This window comes from Dichomitus squalens, assembly GCF_000275845.1.
Source record: "Dichomitus squalens LYAD-421 SS1 unplaced genomic scaffold DICSQscaffold_36, whole genome shotgun sequence".
In the NCBI taxonomy this organism is placed as follows: Eukaryota; Fungi; Basidiomycota; class Agaricomycetes; order Polyporales; family Polyporaceae; genus Dichomitus; species Dichomitus squalens.
The window spans coordinates 237,738-255,421 of NW_006766918.1; the positions used below are offsets into that span (position 1 = coordinate 237,738).

The following is a 17,684-nucleotide window of genomic DNA, read 5'->3' on the forward strand; positions in this document are numbered from 1 at the left end:
TACAATGAGAGGATACGACGCGTAGGTCATGTGACCGCGAGTAAGGACAAGACTTATACAGCACCCACCGCGTGAAGCGCCAGATTACAGAGGTTGGGGAACACGGAGAGGATGAGCACATTACCGCCACATTCCCAGCATGTTCCCACCACATTCCGCAGGTTTAGAGGATGTCATGGTATTAACTGCCTTCCCCTCACATTCCGACCATGTTCCCCACATATTACTTAGACATTCCGCACCCTGCGTAACATGGGATCAAATGGGATATACAATTTTGTATCTTATTATTCATATCCATTTTTGGTGCCCAGCTTGGCGCCTAGTATTCGTCCCGATATTGGCAGCCAGATTGAATTAGATCGAAATGAATATATATTCAAATGGCGACTCTCCTACGCTACATCCGGACTTCTCTATATATCATACAGACCGGCCCAATCAACCCTAACCCAATCACATCATACCCGTAGCCGCCAGCACAGCGATACTGGCTTACAATTGGACATCAGACACAGCTGAGATGGCACGCGCAATACATGCATATATGCACTCACCATGTCGATATTTGAGTTCTGCTTAGAAAGGATTAGCAGTACACTGTAGCGTTGAAACTGGGTACTCACAGTCTTAATCAAGGACAATCGATAAACGCGGGACAACCTACTAGATGCGGCAGCCATCAGACTTTGGGACTTCACACGCAACACTAGAGACGTACTATTGCCCTGATCAGCAGATGTATTTATGAGAGAACACCTGCATGTTAACACATCAGCTGCCATCCGAGAGTCAATGGTCAGGACGTACCAAGGGGAAGATAGGCATACGGAGGGAATGCAAGAAGTACAAAGTCAAGATGTGGACGCGATGGCAGGTTGATATGGGACCATACGACGACGTCATCGCGGACGGATAAGTAATTTTGGGCAGGCAAGTCCCCCTTATAATAGAAATCTGCACAAGCGGTTGGGGATGTTGAGGGAATCTGGAGAGAATGTGCATGTTCCCACCAGATTCCCATCAAAGGGGGATTTACTGGGGAATCCGTGGGTGATATGCGCGGAATACGCAAATTCCCAGCATGTTCCCCGCCACCGTAATATGGCGCTTCACGCAGTGACCGCGATGTGTACGATAAAATACGCTTTCTCTGTCGGTGAGGTTATACATACAATATGACTGCTTACTATACAACTCGGGTAAGCGCATTTTGATATACAATATAGTGGTGGTCCCAACGGACAGCAAGGATGATGGTATGGGAGTGGATGTGATACAATGGTATGCAATCCATAGACCTTGCATATAGCCACTTATGCACATGTGGTTCGAGCGTCAGCCAAAGGTCCGCTTTGACGGCGAGATGCGACGTACCCCTGAGACAATGGAAACAATGACCTAACAGAGCCGTACAAAGGTGCAATGTCCGAGTTTGGCCTCTTACAAGTCCCGCTGCATCCAGTCATCGACTCACAACCAATGAAGAACCTCACCCGTAAGGTAGTGGCGGGAGTATCTTGGATCGCGAGGCCTCTGGGTGTGTGCACCGAACAAGAGTCGACGGGCTTCCACGCTCCGGTTCATCTCCCGCATCACGCACAACAGTATCTTTCATATGAGGGCTCGCAGCCAACGGAACTGTTGCCCAAAGGTCAGGTCGACGAAGCCTACAGGTGCTTTGCGCCTGGCCGAGAGATGTGTCGGCATCATGTGTGGGCGGGTGGGCAGAGAATTCGCATCGCGAACGGGGCTTCCATAAACCTCCAAGGACAAGTGCTCGTGTTGTAGAAGTTCCTCTGTAGAGCCTCCTCCCCTTGGTGGGCGGATACCACTGCGCATTCCCGAGGGCGTCTTCACAATGGGGCTTATGAGGAGCAGGCCGTGTACAATATCTTGGTCATCTTCGTGTGGGGACGCGTCGACCGACGCCAACTTAGTGGCGGCAAACAAGCGCAAGGCATTTGATAGCCCGGCTGAGGAGGTAGTGATGTGCGTGTTCCCAAACCCAAGGGGACACTGACATTGGCGGCTAGCACAAACGCAGGTTCCAAGCTTGAAGCAATCCGGGGGCCCTTCTGGAGAACGCGGCAAAAGCGAGATAATCGAGAAACGATGCTGCAAGCCAGGACAATAGCCCGTCGCGCAATCCTAGATTCAGACAAGGTTGCCCAATGTGCAGGATGGAAGTGGGGCGTTTTATCAGGCGCTCTCCCCGCTAGTAGCCAACGTAGGGCAAGGCTGGCGGTCTCACTCGTGGTAGGCAGATTTCTTACGCACTTCTGCAAGAAGCAACTGCATGGATGTCTGTTCTTTGATTCATCTCACTAGAAATTCGAGTATTGGTGTAGGTAAGTGATCAGGGAATTGGATATCCTGGCCTTAACCACAGCTGCGTCTAATCTCGAAACAGTGTCTGGCAATTACATAAGAAGCGTATCCACCCCTCATCGGGCAACGCACCCGGGAACCTGCACAGCTCGAAGCACGAATGCAACCCAGAGAGGTCATAGAATGGCCACTAAGAGCTTAAAGTCTTTGGTGTCTGTCCTTTGATGAGGTTGTTGATACATGACGACAGCCGTCAAAGCGATTGTCTAGGAACCCGAAGTTGTGCCAGGAGTACATCTCGACTCGTGCGGCCAGTGCCGTTCGGTTTCATGGATACACCCCAGGCCATCGTCAGCATATTCCTCTCAACTCAAAGACTGAATACGCAACCTATTGCCTGTGATGCATCATCCACTTTCAACATCGGAGCCCACAAGGTCTACGTTCCCCCTGAGCTACGTAGTCCAATTCGCGCTCAGCGTTGTGGTCGACGGTAGTCACTGGCAGGGGATGCGACTGGCAATACTTCAAACGCCGCGACATCCGAGCTTCGAATGTTGGAAGAAACTTTACAACAGATTTGGTGCTTAAGTCACGCATGCTCGCACTTCCGCGCCACGTACCCAACCTGTCACAAAGGCAGAAGGCGCTGCACTCCACCCCACTGAAGACCGCCCTCTTGAAGGAACATTTGTTCTTCGATGCGTCATGCGGAATATTGTCTTGGCAGCGGTCACCAATGAGTACTGAGTACGCACCTGGCAGTGGATGGCTCAGAGTGGGCCCAGACAATCTGGCGCTCGTCATCGATGTTGGCCCGACACATCCGGATATGTTGTAAGCCTCCCCGCACCGCCGGACGTCTTGCGTCTGAAGGGCGCGGCGTGCATCTGGCGGAGGAAATGCCGTCGGTGAAGCACGAGAGCCGACCTCCTTATGGCGCAAAAAGACCATGAGAAACTAACCTGGAGGTGTCGTCGGGAAAGCGTCTCGGGCATCGGCGGAGTACAGAGAGCGAAAGAACGAACTCAATAGTTGTAGCATATCTTAGCGTACAGAGAGATCGACAATAAATCCAGTACCGTCTTGACGAAAAATACACATGGAGATCTTTCGCAAGGGAGCAACTGCAGGAGCGGTCATTCAGAATGGCGCAGGACAGTCTGCACCAGCTGCAATCGAGCACGCACCAATCAAGGTATCCCATAGACCGACCAACCGACCGCGCGCTCACTGGCTTCCGCCGCCGGCGCCGCTCGACGTAGTTTGAGCGGTAGCAGTCGTCGAAGCAGGCGTTCCGTCCGAGCTCGCAGACGTAGGGGCCGCCGCCTGTCCTCCCCCCGCTGCCGTGTTCGACGCCGCGGATTCCGAACTATGTGACGCTCCGCCAGGGCCACTCGAGTCCCCTCCGCCCTTCACCGCCGCGTCTGTGGATTTCTTGTGCGATCCGACTGTGCCTCCCACCGCTCCCCCGACGACGGCCGCGACTACGACGATCGCGCCGATGAAGAAGAAGATGAGCCACTTGCGGGTCTTGTACCATGGCGTGCGGGTCGCGGGTGCGTACCCGTTCTGCGCGGAGCCAGCGTAGCCTCCCGCCTCTGCCTTCGAGTGGTCGCTGGAATGGGCGACAGGTGGTGGGGGTGGTGTTGCGGAGGCCGAGCGGGCACCCGGGCGAGTCCGGCTGTCTTCTAGTAGATCGATGTTGTATCCTTCCTGCACAAGAGCATCGACGCGTCAGCTTGCGCCCGCAGGGTGACCCTCATCCGCTCGATGCGCAGCCTTCGCAGCCGTTCCGCCCACTCTTACCTCTTCTCACCCCGCCGTGCACGAACAGGCTGGCAGGCATGCGAAAGTGTACACGCGATACGCATGGAGAGAATGACAATGCCAAGGTCATGTTAATGAAGGAAACGCACCTGTTTCTCTGCCCGTGTGGCGACCGGCGCACTCGCGAGGAGTCGCTCATCGTATCCTGACATTCCGCTCTACGCCCGTTGCGAGAGTGGGCAGGGTTCGGGCAACAGGAGACGGTAGTGAGAGAAATGGTCCGGCGGGGCGAGGCGCTGTATCAGGGTATACATGAGGGATACAAGGGGCAGCCGACAGCGCTAGTGGCTTGACAGATTGGCAATGGCAATGAACCCGGAAGGGGCGCGGTGAGCGTGACTCCCCCGTTTCTGGAGGCGTCCGCGCCTCGCCCATCCTCGTCCTCGTCGTGCGCCGACTTCGCCTTGCGTACAATAGCACCACTTCGCATGTCTTTGGGCTCTTTGGAGGCCTTGTGCGGGGAGCATGAGCCAGATCGATATGCAGGTGTTGAAACACAAAAGCCGGTGAACACGGGGTGTTGCACAGCCTGACATGCTAGCTGTCAAATGAAACGCCACATTTCAAAAACGTGGGCCATTCAAGTCGAGATGAGGCTGAACCACCGACATCAGGACTAGTGTACGAACGAACGTGATGTATTCAGTGTCGACCGTCAGACAGAGCGGGGACAATTTGCAAGACGTGTAAGCTAGCGATGAAGCAAGGGGACTACGGAACATCGACCGGGCCAAGCATATGTAACACTGTCCACCAACCATTACTGCAACTAACTCACGAGACAACTATGTAGATCGACAACACAGGCGGAGGGGATAGCATATTACGATAAAGAAGGAATGGCCGTCCGAGTAACTCGGAACTGGGACTTGAGGGGAGACCGTGACAATGACATGGGGTATCATCCGATAACGCAAAGCAATCCGCACAACACGTCTATGCTTCCACGCGCGGCAAACCATTAGGTATATAAGCAACGCCTACTGACTCCCTACAGTCCCAAAAATGATCAGGATGCAAATGAAGGTCAGCTGGGAGACACGTACCTTCAGCAGCGGCAGACTTTTCCTCATTTTCGGGAGTCTCAGCTGCAGGGCCGTTCTCATGCGCCTCTCCGGCAACAGGCTCTTCGACTTGCGGCTCAGGAGCAGCCTCTGGGGCGGCTTCGGTAGACGCCGCAGGCTCTTCGGGAGCGGCGGCGTCGGCTTGGATATCCTCAACAGGAGTAGTGCTCTCTTCAACTGTCATGCAGTTCATCAGACTGGACACAGTGACACAGGAAACGGCGTGTTACTCACCAGGAGCCTCCGCGGGTGCAACAGGCTCCCCAATTGGAAGGGGGGCAGACTCGTCCACGAGTGCGGGCTCATCGACCGGAGCTGGGACTGAGTCCTCAGGTGCTGGCTCTGGTGTCGGCTCGGGGACGAGAGCCTCCTCCTCGGCGACTGGGGCAGAAGTCTCTTCTACAGCAGGTGTCGGCTCCTCGACGGCGGGCTGTTCGACAGCGGGTGCGGCAGCTTCCTGTGTAACAGGCGCCTCGGCAGGTACAGGTTCAACGGCGGCGGGAACCTCCTCCGTGACTGCAGCGGGGACTTCCCCAACAGGTGCAGCAGGCTCTTCCGCAAGCGCCTCAGGCTCAGCGACAGGAGTCTCCTCTACAGGCGCGGGTTCCTCGGGTTCAGGCTGGGTAGGAGCTTCAGGTGTAGCCTCTTCGACGGGAGCAGGCTCTGCTGAGACATACGAATGAGGTAGGCAGTGAGACAAATGTCATGTTTCAACGTACCTGCAGGGGCTTCCTCAACAGCAGGCTCCTCTACGATTGGGGCTGCCTCCGGCTCTGGCTCAGCAGAAGGAGCTTCCTCGGCGACAGGCGCGGTCTCGGGTTTAGGTTCAGGAGCAGGAACCTCCTCCACAACAGCGACGGACTCTTCGGCTGCTGGAGCGGTCTCCTCAGCAGAATCAGCGATTTCCTCGACGACAGGCGCAGAGGCTCCCTCGGGAGCAGCGGGTTCAGCCTCAACAGGAGCAGCCTTGGGCTCGACCGGGGCAAGCGGTTCGGGTTCTGCAGCGGGCTCTTCGACAGCGATGGGCTCCTCCGCTGTTGATTCCTCAACCGTAGCAGGCGCCTCGACAACAGATTCTTCAACAGGAGCGGGGGCCCCTACCACGGACTCTTCGGCAGCAGCAGGCGCCTCGATGACAGGCGCCTCAGCAGGTGCAGGTGCTTCAGCGAGAGGCTGTTCCGCAGCGACAGGAGCCTCCACGACGGCCTCAGGTTCCGCAGCAGGAGCCTCGGGCTCGGTTTCGGGCTCAACAGGGGCAGGCTCTGCCGCAGCAGGAGCCTCCGCGTCAGACACGAGTTCCTCAACCTGGACAGGGTGCTGAACAACCTCCGTCGTGGGGTCCTCAGCAGCAGCCGCAGAGACTGGCTCCGCGCTCTCGGTCTCAGGCTCAGAAGCAGCCTCTTCCACGATGGCGTCGATCTTCTGCGAGATCTCCGCGAGCGCCGCAGGCTCGCTCGTCTCCAGCGCGACTTGGGGACCTGGAGTTTCTCCAGTGAGGACGACGGGCTCGGGGGCAGGCGGGAGCGTCTTCTCAGGGGTCGGGGCTGCGGAGTCTGTAGGGATCTCGGGCTCCTGCTCGACGGTGACGACAGGCTTATCCTCGAGCGTGGCATCCTCGGTCTTGAGCGCCTCGACGGCTACTGGGGTGGTCGCAGCGGCGGAGGCGAGGAGGCCACCGACGACAGGAACAGCCGGGAAGTCTTCGGCGGTAGGGGTGAGCGGGGACAACACCTCCGTCGGGGAAGACGCCTCAGGAGCTTCAGCGGCGGGCACAGTGATCGTTTGTTCCTGTGCAGGCTCGGCCTTGGGCTCTTCAGGGGGCTTGACCGCCTCCGTGGGCGTGATGTTCTCCACGAACTTCGACTCTTCAGTGCCTGGGGTCGGAGGGACGGGATGCGCTTCTGGAGAGGCAGACGCAGGGGCAGGAGTAGGAGTAGGAGCAGGAGCAGGCTCAGCGTCCTTCTTGGGCTCCTCCTTCTCCTTCTCTGCGACCTTCTCCTCGGGCTTCTCCTCAACTTCAGGCAGGATCTCACCTAGTTCCCCAACCTTCGACCCCTTCACCGCCTTCTTCTTCGCGGCAGCCTTCACCTCAGACTTCGCAGTCGCCCCAGTGATAGTCTGGCTCGCGGACGCGAAGAACGTCAGCCGCTTCTTCGCCGCCGAGAACGTGGAGCTCTTCCTCGCCGAAAGGTCCGAGCGGATGGACGGGCGCGGGGACGACGCGCGGCGCGGTCCAGCGGAGGGCGACGCAGCCGCTTCTTCAGTCGCCGTCTGCGGCGGCGGCGGCGGCGAGACGAAGCGCTGCTCGAGGACGAGCCACCCGACAGGCTGTCCGTCGGCCTCCACTCCTGTGATACCGTTCTTGAGCTGCGCGACAACGAAGTTCGGCCAGTCCGACGCGATTGGGTCCAGGAGCGCGTCGCTCCAGAAGTCGACGAACGCCTCGTCGAGCTTCACCACGTTGACGATCGTCGACTTCGACTTCGGCGGCTTGGAAGTTGGCGAGGCGAGCTCCGCCGCCCGGGCTGCCGACTCGGCGGATGGGTTGTCGACGGAGGACCGCCGGGAGGAAGGCCGACGCCTCTTGCTCGTCTTGCGCTCCACGGGAGGCGGGTCTGTCACCTCGACATCCTTGTCCAGCAGCGTCTTGGCAAAGTCCTTGCCCAGTGCGCTCTCGCCGAAACCTGCTGCCGAGAAGTCCGTCCAGTCCTTGGGAGAGCTGGGTGAAGTGGGCGACGTCGTGGGTGAGACAGCGGAGCGTTGCGCGCTGCCATTCGTTTCTGCTTTGCCATTACCGTTGCCATTCGCCTGTGGCTGCGTAGGCGTGTTCGAAAAGCTCGAGCGTCTGCGGGGAGGACGAGGGAGGCGGATCGTCGGTACAGAAGTAGATGCGATACCGGACTCAGCAGGCACAAAGGATAACAGACGGGTAGTCTCGTCGGCAAAAATGCGCGAAAGTGAAGGGTAGCCGTCGACAGTAGCGAGGATCGGGTCTGGTTCATCGGACGCTAGAGCAGCGGCACGTATCGCCTCCCAAATACTCTGATACTGCCCATCCGTGAGTTCGACCTCGGACTTGAGGGCATCAGAGATGAGTCGGAGCGGATGGGGCTTGGGTTTGGCAGCCTTCCCATCCGCGAGCTCGGTCTCCACGCGCACGTACAGCGCACTGTATCGACGTGTGGAGAAACGTGGGCGCGGCAACAGATCATCGTCGGCTGCGGGCGTCGTGTCTGCAGATGCGCTTCTGCTATGATACGGGTAGCCTTTCACGAGCTCAGTGAGTCGAAGCGGCATCTTCTTCCGCACCGTTTCGTCTCTGCGACAACATGAGTAGGCGACAATGCAAACGCGCAACATTGGACGTACCGAATATGAGCCAGGAAAAGGTGTTCAAGAATACGACCGGCGCGTTCCCAGCGCGTATAGAAGCTATTCCAGTCTTCCCCTTCCTCGCTCCTCTTAGCCGTCAGGAGCCAGAGGCCAAGGAACTTGGAAAGCTTGCTGCCCGATATACTGTTGCGTTCAGCATGCGACGCGAGCGAAGAAACAATGTCGAGCGTGGCAACGAGCAGTTGGTGATGTGATGGGGAAATCTGAGGAACCAACACATCGGTGAACGCGGTCGGAGGGTATGCAGAAGCGCGCTCTGCCTCCGCGAATGTTCGATACCAATCCCATTGTCCGGCAGCGCGACCGAACGATTCCCCTTCGAGGCGTAAGTGGCGCAAAGCCCAGCGGAGCACGGCGGCGATGTCATGGGGAGATCGGGTGTACTCCAGCTCGGTGTTGAAGTTGACGGCGGCAGAGGAAGGAGACGGAGAGAGCGTGGTTATCGGGCTTTTGGGAGCCAAGGATAGTATGAATAGCGAGATGAGCTTACGCTGCACCTCGGGAGAAGCTGAATACCAGAAGGGGTGCATGACACCAAGGGTCTCGAGGCCTACACGCGCACAACGCACACGATCGCCGTGTCATCATAAGGACCATGAAGTCAAAGATGTGTTCACGCACCTCCATTGTCAACGATGGCCTGGGAACATGCCTTGACAAGCAGCAGAGTCTCGAGGGGTGTCAAACGCCTCTCGCCGATCACATTGTCGGGTAGCGTGCTCGTGTCGTTCGGATCTGCCTCAAACACGACACCGAGCGCGCGGCTACGCTCCTCCTTCGGTACGGGTAGATTAAGGGTGAGGTGGGGTGCATCTGGCACGGATTTGCGCGTGTCTGGCGGGGGAGAGACGGGACGCGATTTGGTCTTGAACAGCGAGAACGCACTGTCTTTCTCCTTCTCTTTCTCCTTCTCTCTCCCTCGCTCCTTCGGCCGCTGTGCTAAATCCGCGAAGTGTGCCGCGGATGGAGAGATCGTGGGGGAAACCGCCTCAAACTTGCCCTCGAGCAGTGACGAGACCGAGTTACGTTTGTTTGACGTCTCCTTGTCCTTCTTGCGGGGGAACACCTTCGACAAGAAGGAAGCCATGACGTGTACCAAACCGGTGGACCTAACGTCCGTCGTAGTGGGTGAAAGATGAGGAGGTGGGCAAGTTGGGTGTCCCGACAAAGTCCAAGTTGTCAAGTCCGTTATAGACCCGAACCCGTGGCCACTTGCCGTTTCCGTAAATGGTAACAGGCCACACCTAGGGTTATGGTTTGTATTGGACGCTTCTCTCACTTCGAGTTCTTTGACTATCCTACCCAGCTGCAGGCAGAGCCGTTTGGAATCGATTGAAACTGCTACGATTCCTCGCCATCAAAATTTCCGCTGCAGATTGCGCTGTTATGTTGCTGTCCACGCAGAAACAACGTGTTCGGTATTTGTATCTGTTTACCAAGGGCTTCTGATCCTAACACGAGCAAGCACTGTAGTGGCGCGACGCTTGATCGCGTCGGAAGCCATCATGCTCGCGGCCTATTACTGCGTGACTCTACCTGATCATGATCATCCGGACGTCGTGCCTGTCCGAGATCCGAAGCTGATCATCCCATAAACGGAGTCGTCCACTCGCTTCACTCCGGCACTATGACTGGTACTGAATACTATCGCAAGCTGCACAGGCTACATGCTCAACTCCAACAGTACCTAGCGAAGCAGCTCTCACAGATCCCACTCCTCGCTACGCCTACTGAGCGTCTAGAGCGATCAGTGACCGCACACGCAAGGCAAGCAGGCCAAACAGGATCCTTCTCAAGACCTTTTGGAGTCTCTGCGGGGATTCCCTGAGTGGCGATATCGAAGAGCTGGTTCAACATCCCCTCAATCTCGCTGTTCGAGTACTGAAGCTGTAGCGTGGACGTGTTCGTCAGTGGAGCTTGGCCGAGCGGTGGGCCGCCATTAGCGATGTATACAACGAGGGGCTCTCCACTTGCAGCAGAGCTGTTGCATCCGAAGAATGTCGGGCGACGCGTAAGGTTCTGCGAGAGGTAGACTTCCGTGGTGCTGGGCACGGGCGGGAAGGCGTACGTTCCGGGGAAGAGCTTCACTCGCGCTTGCGTCGACTGTAGCACAAAACGGTGAGACACTGTACCAAGGCGTCCGGCATAGGAAGCTGAACGACTCACGATCAGGTCGAGGCCTGCAGCGAAGTTATCACTCGTGTCCGCGGGCTATTAGAAAACAAAATACAATGTCAGGATGAAACGCCCACGTTGGAACCGACCAAGTTACATACAGCGTCGATGGCAATGATCGTGTCGACGCCACGCGCCTTCACGAGTAGTGGCTGCAATGGGTCCGTCTCGCCATCTTCCCCTCCATCGACCAGAGTCAGTATGTTCTGGTCGGAGTCGGGGAAAGTAGCCGGCGATATGCCAAAGAAGGGATTCGGAATCTCCGCGGAGTCGAGGCGGATGCCCGTCTCCGGGAACGCGTTGTGAAGAGCATTGATGATGGGGCCAATCATGGATGCATTTAGGGCTGCTGCCTGCAGTTCCATTGTACGATGTTCAACGGGTTGAGTAGGCGATTTGGCACTCAGACTGAAAGTACCTCACCGAAGTGTTAAATTCATTGAATAAGTTAGAAGAAACGCCCTCTAGGAAGGTAAGTTGATCAAAGCCAGTCACACACACCCCACTGCTCTTCGGCGGCGAGCCAAGGAACTTGGTGGGAGTGAATGCTCCCAACTGGGGATCAAATGTCCCCGTCTCGTCTAGATTAAGGGACTTAGGTGAGCCCATGCGCACAATGTAAGTGGTGCGTTCATCTACTCACACGCATTGAACTCGTAAATAGGATTAGTCAAGGGAACGATGTCCCCCGCCTCTGTCACGGCGGAGCCATTGTTACGGCTGACGAGCGAGTCGGCGACAACGATTAGGAAGGGTTGTTCGTGGTTCGCGAATGAGGGCCTATGCAACAAAGTCCTTGATTAGCATGCAGTCCATGAAACATCCACCTCCGCATCCTGCGCGAAGCGCGAGGCCAAGAATAGATTGGGCTATGTAAATGGGCACTACGCACACGTTCGTGATCGACGAGAAGGTGATCCCAGCCCCATGCGTGAGGCTGTTTTCGAAGAAGTTCGCCGCAGTCGTCCCGTTCGCGAAGTGCCTGGAGAGCGCGCGCGCCCACACGTCCGTCACCGTCACCGGGAAGCCCTTTGAAAACTTGAGCGACACCTCTGAGAGAAGTTCCGCGATGTACGCATTGTCAGCGGTCACGTTCGTGCCCCCGGGGGTCAGCAAGTCGATGTCGGCGAGCCACCCGTTGTTGGCGGAGGCGGGCGACGGCCCGAAGATTAGCTCTGGGAGCATGGGGAAGTCCGCCTGCGCGAGCGAGGACACGAGCCAGGCACCGCCCGACAGCCCGGAGAGGTACGTCGCGGTCTGCAGGATGCCTCCCGTACCCGCCTTGACGGACGTCTGGTTGCGGCCGTCCAGCGCGTTCATTATTCCCGCACCGAAGATGGCCGCTCGGTACCCTCCACCGCTCGTCGCGATACCGAGCTTGGGCAACGCGCCGTGTCCCCGTTGGCCCAGAAGAAGTTCGTCGACATAGGGTGGGAGCGCGGCCTTGCCGTGACTTCGGACGTTGGCCAGGTACTTCTTCCACGCCTCTGCCACGACCTTTTGTTTTGCAGATACATACGCAGCCTCGCCCGCGCTAAGAGTTTGCCTCTGCGCGTTGGAGCCGACTTGGCGGACAAGAGAAGTACCAGCGGGACAGGCCTGCTCGGTGGGTGCGTACGCGACCGCGGCGGCTGATTGTGCGGCGGCTCCTAAGCCAAGAGAGACAGTAGTGAGATAAAGCGCGAGAGAGATGGAGATCGCCCGCATGGTTGGCACAGCAGATATCTCGCTTGGGGCTACCTGGGAGCGTGATGGCTGGGGCTGCTGGGCCGAACGCGCGAAGGATGGCACTCAAGCTCAAGGTGCGATGCGGACAATATATACCGGCTGCAGATGGTAGTCAAAGTTGATCGTTCTCATACATAGACAGGAACGACATCGCGTGCGTACCTGCGTTCCCGATCTTGTGTCACGCATCCGACGAGGTTTCGGGGGTCGCTGCTGATTGGCTTTCATCGGCGGATTTGGACAGCGGTGGAAACGCGTTCTGTCCACGCGGATTGATGGATATAATAGGATGTTATATTGTGGTAAGAAGAGCCACCCACGCATCAGCCTGTCCCATGCGTTTCCTCGCCACGACAGTTCGCACTGCGCAGGAGGACGTGCCGGGCTGACATGGACTGATCGTCGTCTAGACCTCATCTCCACGCTCTGAAAGTCAGGCTTCAAGGGCTTCAAGGACTTCGTACGTTCGACTTGGACAGGGTTGAAGCATTTTCCCGGTAGCTTGTCGGCCTTAACATAAAGGGGATGGCTGAATTGATCCGATCAACCGCTACAAAGGGCGCTGCAGATTAAGTACTCATGGTCAGCCTTTAGCACAGCTCCCAGGTCCCAGCGGGTTTCAGCTCACCCCTCAACACCGCGAATGACGTCTACCTGAGGGCGGACGGTCTTCTGACCCTATATATGAAGAAAAGGACACTCATCTCACGAGAGTGATTGTTTGAACAGCAAGCAGGACATGTAGAACTCCTTCGCCAGCGTCCGAACCGACCACAAGAAGAGATGGTTGTACAGCAGCCATGCCAGCAGCCACGCTGGCAGCGGTGCCTGCCAACATCCCTCAATTATGTCTGCCGAGAACCTTCCCGGTCCGCATCTGCATCGACGTTTCTTGCTACATGTCGCACTCCTGCCACCATTGAGTAGTCATTCAAGAGGACAGTAACTTCACAAATGAAAGTCCAAAGCTCTGTCAGAATCACCTTGACATCTGGTCAAACAACGGACGACGGACTTGGTTTACAGCAAAGAGCGTATTGATACGGAAAACGCGTTTTGCGAGAGCCAGCGTCCGAGTCAGGCGCTCTTGCACCCAAACGCGGGGACCGGCCCGAGATAGCCGGCACGGTAGGGAATCGGATATTTCCAGCTGGAGAAAAGTCTCTGAAAAGGGACGCGCGAGGCAAACAATCTGTGAATATGTGGCGTTTCTGGATAAAATTCATTGAAAAACGACGGACTGTTCCCTGCCGTGCGGAAACCAGACGGTCACCTCGTCACAGTATCCTTCCTGGGCAGCTTGGACCTGTCTGAGAGAACAAACTGTTGAGCAAAGATGTGCATGTCAAGCACTGTTGAAGCCTATGAAGCATTTACAGATGGAATATAAGTGATTTGGGATGAATAAATCAGCCGTCCATCTCCAGGGATGTGCGTCACTGCGAAGTCACACTTACTTACTTAATCCCAAATAACCTGAGTACAGCGTCTGGATCCCGTGATTCTCCGGCGTCTTTGGGAGCGCCGGTCTCGTGCAAAACGCGTTTTCCGTATCAATACGCTCTTTGCTGTACATAAGCAGAACGTGCAGCGATTGTACTGAGCTGAGGGAGAGAAGGGAACCTGGGGAAGAAGGCAGTGCGGCTTGCACACGCGGCCCCCAACCCGATGCATGCATTGTTCTAGCGCCTGTGCTCTCCCTCGCATCGGCATCTCGAGACAGCAACGCTAGGGCATCTTTGCTCACTGATTTATGAGACGGTGTTTCTTTTTGCACGAGTTACGATGTTTTGTGGCCCGACTTGCTCTCCGGTTACAAGCCAACTGGCAGACTCACCTTACAACTTGCGCTGCTCTAATCATTCCAAGATGTTGTCCGAGTAGTTTTCGTTTCTTAGAATTCGACCTCCAGCCTCTCCGCTCGAAGGTTTAAACTGCTCTAAAATTTGCGTTCGGTCGAAACGGGGCAACGTAAACATTGGCCAACAGTACGTGACACTCTCCAATCATACAGAACGTCCTCCCCCTATACCCGCTCCTAGCGCTCAAGGCTAACTTGCGTGACGCTTTCTCAGTCGATACGAGCTCTATGCAGAGATGGATTTGGGGCCATGCGGATTCTATGTGCCAGTGGAATGCGCACGAACAAGGCTGGACGATGTAGCTCTCCGCTTAGATCGCGAACGTCCGTACGTCCTCAATGGCGTCGCTGAAAAAATTACGAGAAGCTGTAGCCTCCTTCCAGTCAGATAAGGTATACAGTGGACCGTGGCCTGTAAGTGATTGATCTATGCGACGTCCAAGGTAGTATGTACTTAGACACTCACGGCCCCAGGTTGAGCCTTTGCCAGTCGCGCCAGTCGTCGTTATCTAATCGAATTCCTTATCTCCTAGCATCTCAATCAAACGCCTGTTTGCCCGTGGTTAACGCGATCACGTTACTGTGGCGTCCTCGACGCGTCGCGCGCAACTACTTATCCGACGCGACTTCAAATACCAGGATATCCGCAGATGGGAGCGGCGGATATCTGGCACTTTGATTGAGGGCGGAGACCAAGAGGGGAGGAACTACACGTGTTGTGACCGGTCGGCATTCCCCGGCGAGGTCGCCGCCCCGCCTTTGCGCGGTCTGATCTCCTTTCCTTCCCGCATCCTACCCAACCACGGCCCACCGTATATCTGTCACTCCAGAAAAACGCAGCAGATCCTCTGCTTACACACACCGGTCAATGTCAGCAAACCCACATGAACGAGCAAGAACAATTCGAAGGGGAGGCCGTTGACGCGAATAACGCCATCGCGGAATTACTCCGCGATTACAAGGTATGTTGCTTTGCTTGCGTGTCAGAGATCCTCTTGACACGAGATGCAATACTTTAGCGTTGGAAATCCGCCAAGACAATGACGGTACATAACTGCCCATCCCCGTTTACCTCCTTGGACTTGTTGCCGCTGCCCACTTGTCGCCCAAGCCAACCATGCTGCGGGATCTTCGCCATTCCTACAGAGCTTAAGCAGACGGCGTGCAGCCAAATTGATAGCGCGAGGGATATGGCAAGCCTCAGCCGGACGTGTCGATTCATGGCGGAGTTCCTCGAGGACTTCCGCTACCACGAAGTGGCTGTCCGCTCCCCAGCTGGCCTCGCGTCGCTCTGCAGGGGTCTATCGAGCGTAAAGGTGGACAGGCTTGGCAGGACCAGAGCTGAGAGGTTGCGCGTGCTCACCATCTCGTGGATGACCACTGCATCGCTCCCTCGGACGCGTAGCGACTTGAATTGGGTCCTGTCTCGCGTTCCTAACGTGAGGCACCTCTCGGTAGACATTCCCGTGTCCGACCTTGAGGGTAACGCAGCCATCTCCGTGCCTGTTACAAGACAAATACCCTTGGATCACCTGCAATCTCTCTCCTCCCTCACCACAACAGCGACACTCGTCCGGCGTCTCCGCAGTCCGGTTCCCAGTTTGACGTGCCTTGCCGTCGACATGGTCTACCCTCTTGACGCCGCTGTCCTCACCGAGATATCCCGCACATTTGGACAGACTCTGGAGAAGCTTCGCCTTGTCCGCGCCTTTCACAACAGGCACTCCTACAGCTGGCAGTCTCCCGCGAGGGTGTGCGATGCCCTCTTGGCACCAAGGTTAGAGCATCTGGAATTATGGGATCGTGCGACTATGGTACGTGTCCTTCAGTCTAGCGAGTGAATTTCGTGTTGACCTCCTCAACGCTGTAGGAAGATACCGGACTCGACTCAACCGACCTCGTTGCGGATAACTCTCCGCTCCACATGCACGCCTCCGCTGGTGTCCCAGCGTTGAGAACACTGATGTGGGCTCCAGCCTGGAGAGGAGCAAGTTCCACGGACACCAAACGGTTCAAGATCGTGATGCGGACCTACCGGGCCCACCTCCTGGCGATATTGGAGCCGATTGCGCTGGCCATCTGCGTCAGCGATACTCATGCTTACCTGGCTTGGAGCAAGGAGGATCGTACGCGGCACAAGGCACCGTCTTTGGTGGAGGTGACCTCGGAGATGTGGGAGAAGTGCTTATGATACAAGGGGTCATATTGGACACGTAGGAGAGGTTGTCGAATAGCGGCCCACTGGTCATAGCGATACATTCAAGCGAGTCGAGTGGGGCGCCTCGGCAACGGAGTGCTCCGTGATGTGTGGGATTGTATCGTTCGAGTGAGCACGACCGAGGCAGTCTACGAACATGCAAAGGTGAGTATACGCTCACCCTTGCGGGCAACCCGTTATGATCTATCTATTCCATAACAACAGAGTATATGATCCCAACGCGGGCCACCACCGTGTTGGCGCGAGAGCCAAGTCGGGACCCCTTCCACATACATGGAACATGTACTTTTTTGGCTCGAAGAAGCCTCGATCTACTCTGGACAACTTCCTGGACTGACCATCCACAGGTAATTTTCGCTTCTGGGATGGAAGGCGATCGTCACCGAAGGCCGCCGCTACCATGAAATGCCGCAAGCCGTACGTGCGAGTACCAGATGTTCAACTCCAACAATACCTCGCCATGCAGGTCTCACAGATCCCACTCCTCGACGCGACAATCGTGCGCCTAGCACGGTCCGTGATGGCACACGCAAGACACGCAGGCCAGTCGGGATCCTTCTCTGGCCCTCTGGGCGTTTCAGAGGGAATGCCCTGGGTGGCGATATCGAACGTCTGGTCCAACATCGCCCCGAGTTCGCCGTTCGAGTACTCCAGCTGGAACGTGGGCGTGTTGGTCACCGGGGCTTGCCCGAGGGGCGGTCCGCCGTTCGCGATGTATATGACGAAAGGCTCGTCGCTTGCCGCAGAGCTGTTGCATCCGAAGAACGTCGGGCGACGCGTTAGATTTTGGGAGAGGTAGACGTCCGTGGTGTTCGGCACGGGCGGGAAGAAGTACGTTCCTGGGAAGAGCTGGACTCGCGCTTGCGTCGACTTCGAGCGCATACGAAGGTGAGATGCTACATCAGAGGTCTGAGGGCGCCGGAAGCACTCACGATGAGGTCGAGGCCTGCAGCGAAGTTGTCTGAGGTGTCCGCAGGCTGGGGAAAGAGCCTTTCAGGACATAATGTCGATGTCAGATGCAGCCAAGCTACTCACCGCATCAATGGCGATAATCGTGTCGACACCACGGGCCAGAACGAGCAGT

The 17,684-nt window shown here is 56.7% G+C and overlaps 5 protein-coding genes across 5 annotated transcripts; 1 reads left to right on the forward strand and 4 right to left on the reverse strand.

Annotated features, from left to right (window-relative positions):
- Window positions 1–3,347: 3,347 nt before the first annotated feature.
- Window positions 3,348–4,383, reverse strand: DICSQDRAFT_182394 (uncharacterized protein). The gene is made up of 3 exons (XM_007368511.1): window positions 4,251–4,383; window positions 3,522–4,047; window positions 3,348–3,458 (listed from the first exon to the last, which is right to left on the reverse strand). Exons 1-2 carry the CDS (start codon window positions 4,311–4,313, stop codon window positions 3,562–3,564), a joined length of 549 nt encoding a protein of 182 aa, XP_007368573.1. The 5' UTR covers window positions 4,314–4,383; the 3' UTR covers window positions 3,348–3,458; window positions 3,522–3,561.
- Window positions 4,384–4,825: 442 nt separating this feature from the next.
- Window positions 4,826–9,749, reverse strand: DICSQDRAFT_156644 (uncharacterized protein). The gene is made up of 6 exons (XM_007368512.1): window positions 9,240–9,749; window positions 8,595–9,168; window positions 5,945–8,544; window positions 5,460–5,891; window positions 5,208–5,402; window positions 4,826–5,152 (listed from the first exon to the last, which is right to left on the reverse strand). Exons 1-6 carry the CDS (start codon window positions 9,703–9,705, stop codon window positions 5,142–5,144), a joined length of 4,278 nt encoding a protein of 1,425 aa, XP_007368574.1. The 5' UTR covers window positions 9,706–9,749; the 3' UTR covers window positions 4,826–5,141.
- Window positions 9,750–10,255: 506 nt separating this feature from the next.
- On the reverse strand, window positions 10,256–12,500 carry DICSQDRAFT_109841 (lysophospholipase; the record flags this gene model as incomplete). Its single annotated transcript, XM_007368513.1, has 6 exons — window positions 10,256–10,721; window positions 10,785–10,829; window positions 10,895–11,146; window positions 11,217–11,374; window positions 11,437–11,573; window positions 11,686–12,500. 6 exons carry the CDS (start codon window positions 12,498–12,500, stop codon window positions 10,290–10,292), a joined length of 1,839 nt encoding a protein of 612 aa, XP_007368575.1. The 3' UTR covers window positions 10,256–10,289.
- A 2,766-nt stretch (window positions 12,501–15,266) lies between these two features.
- DICSQDRAFT_128739 (uncharacterized protein) lies at window positions 15,267–16,573 on the forward strand (the record flags this gene model as incomplete). The annotated part of the gene is made up of 3 exons (XM_007368514.1): window positions 15,267–15,344; window positions 15,402–16,196; window positions 16,253–16,573. The coding sequence occupies 3 exons, from the start codon at window positions 15,267–15,269 to the stop codon at window positions 16,571–16,573; spliced, it is 1,194 nt and encodes a 397-aa protein (XP_007368576.1).
- Window positions 16,574–17,038: 465 nt separating this feature from the next.
- Window positions 17,039–17,683, reverse strand: DICSQDRAFT_66399 (FabD/lysophospholipase-like protein; the record flags this gene model as incomplete). The annotated part of the gene is made up of 3 exons (XM_007368515.1): window positions 17,039–17,470; window positions 17,533–17,577; window positions 17,636–17,683. Coding segments are annotated over 3 exons (525 nt in total), but the record flags the coding sequence as incomplete, so codon positions are not given.
- Between the last annotated feature and the right edge of the window lies 1 nt (window position 17,684).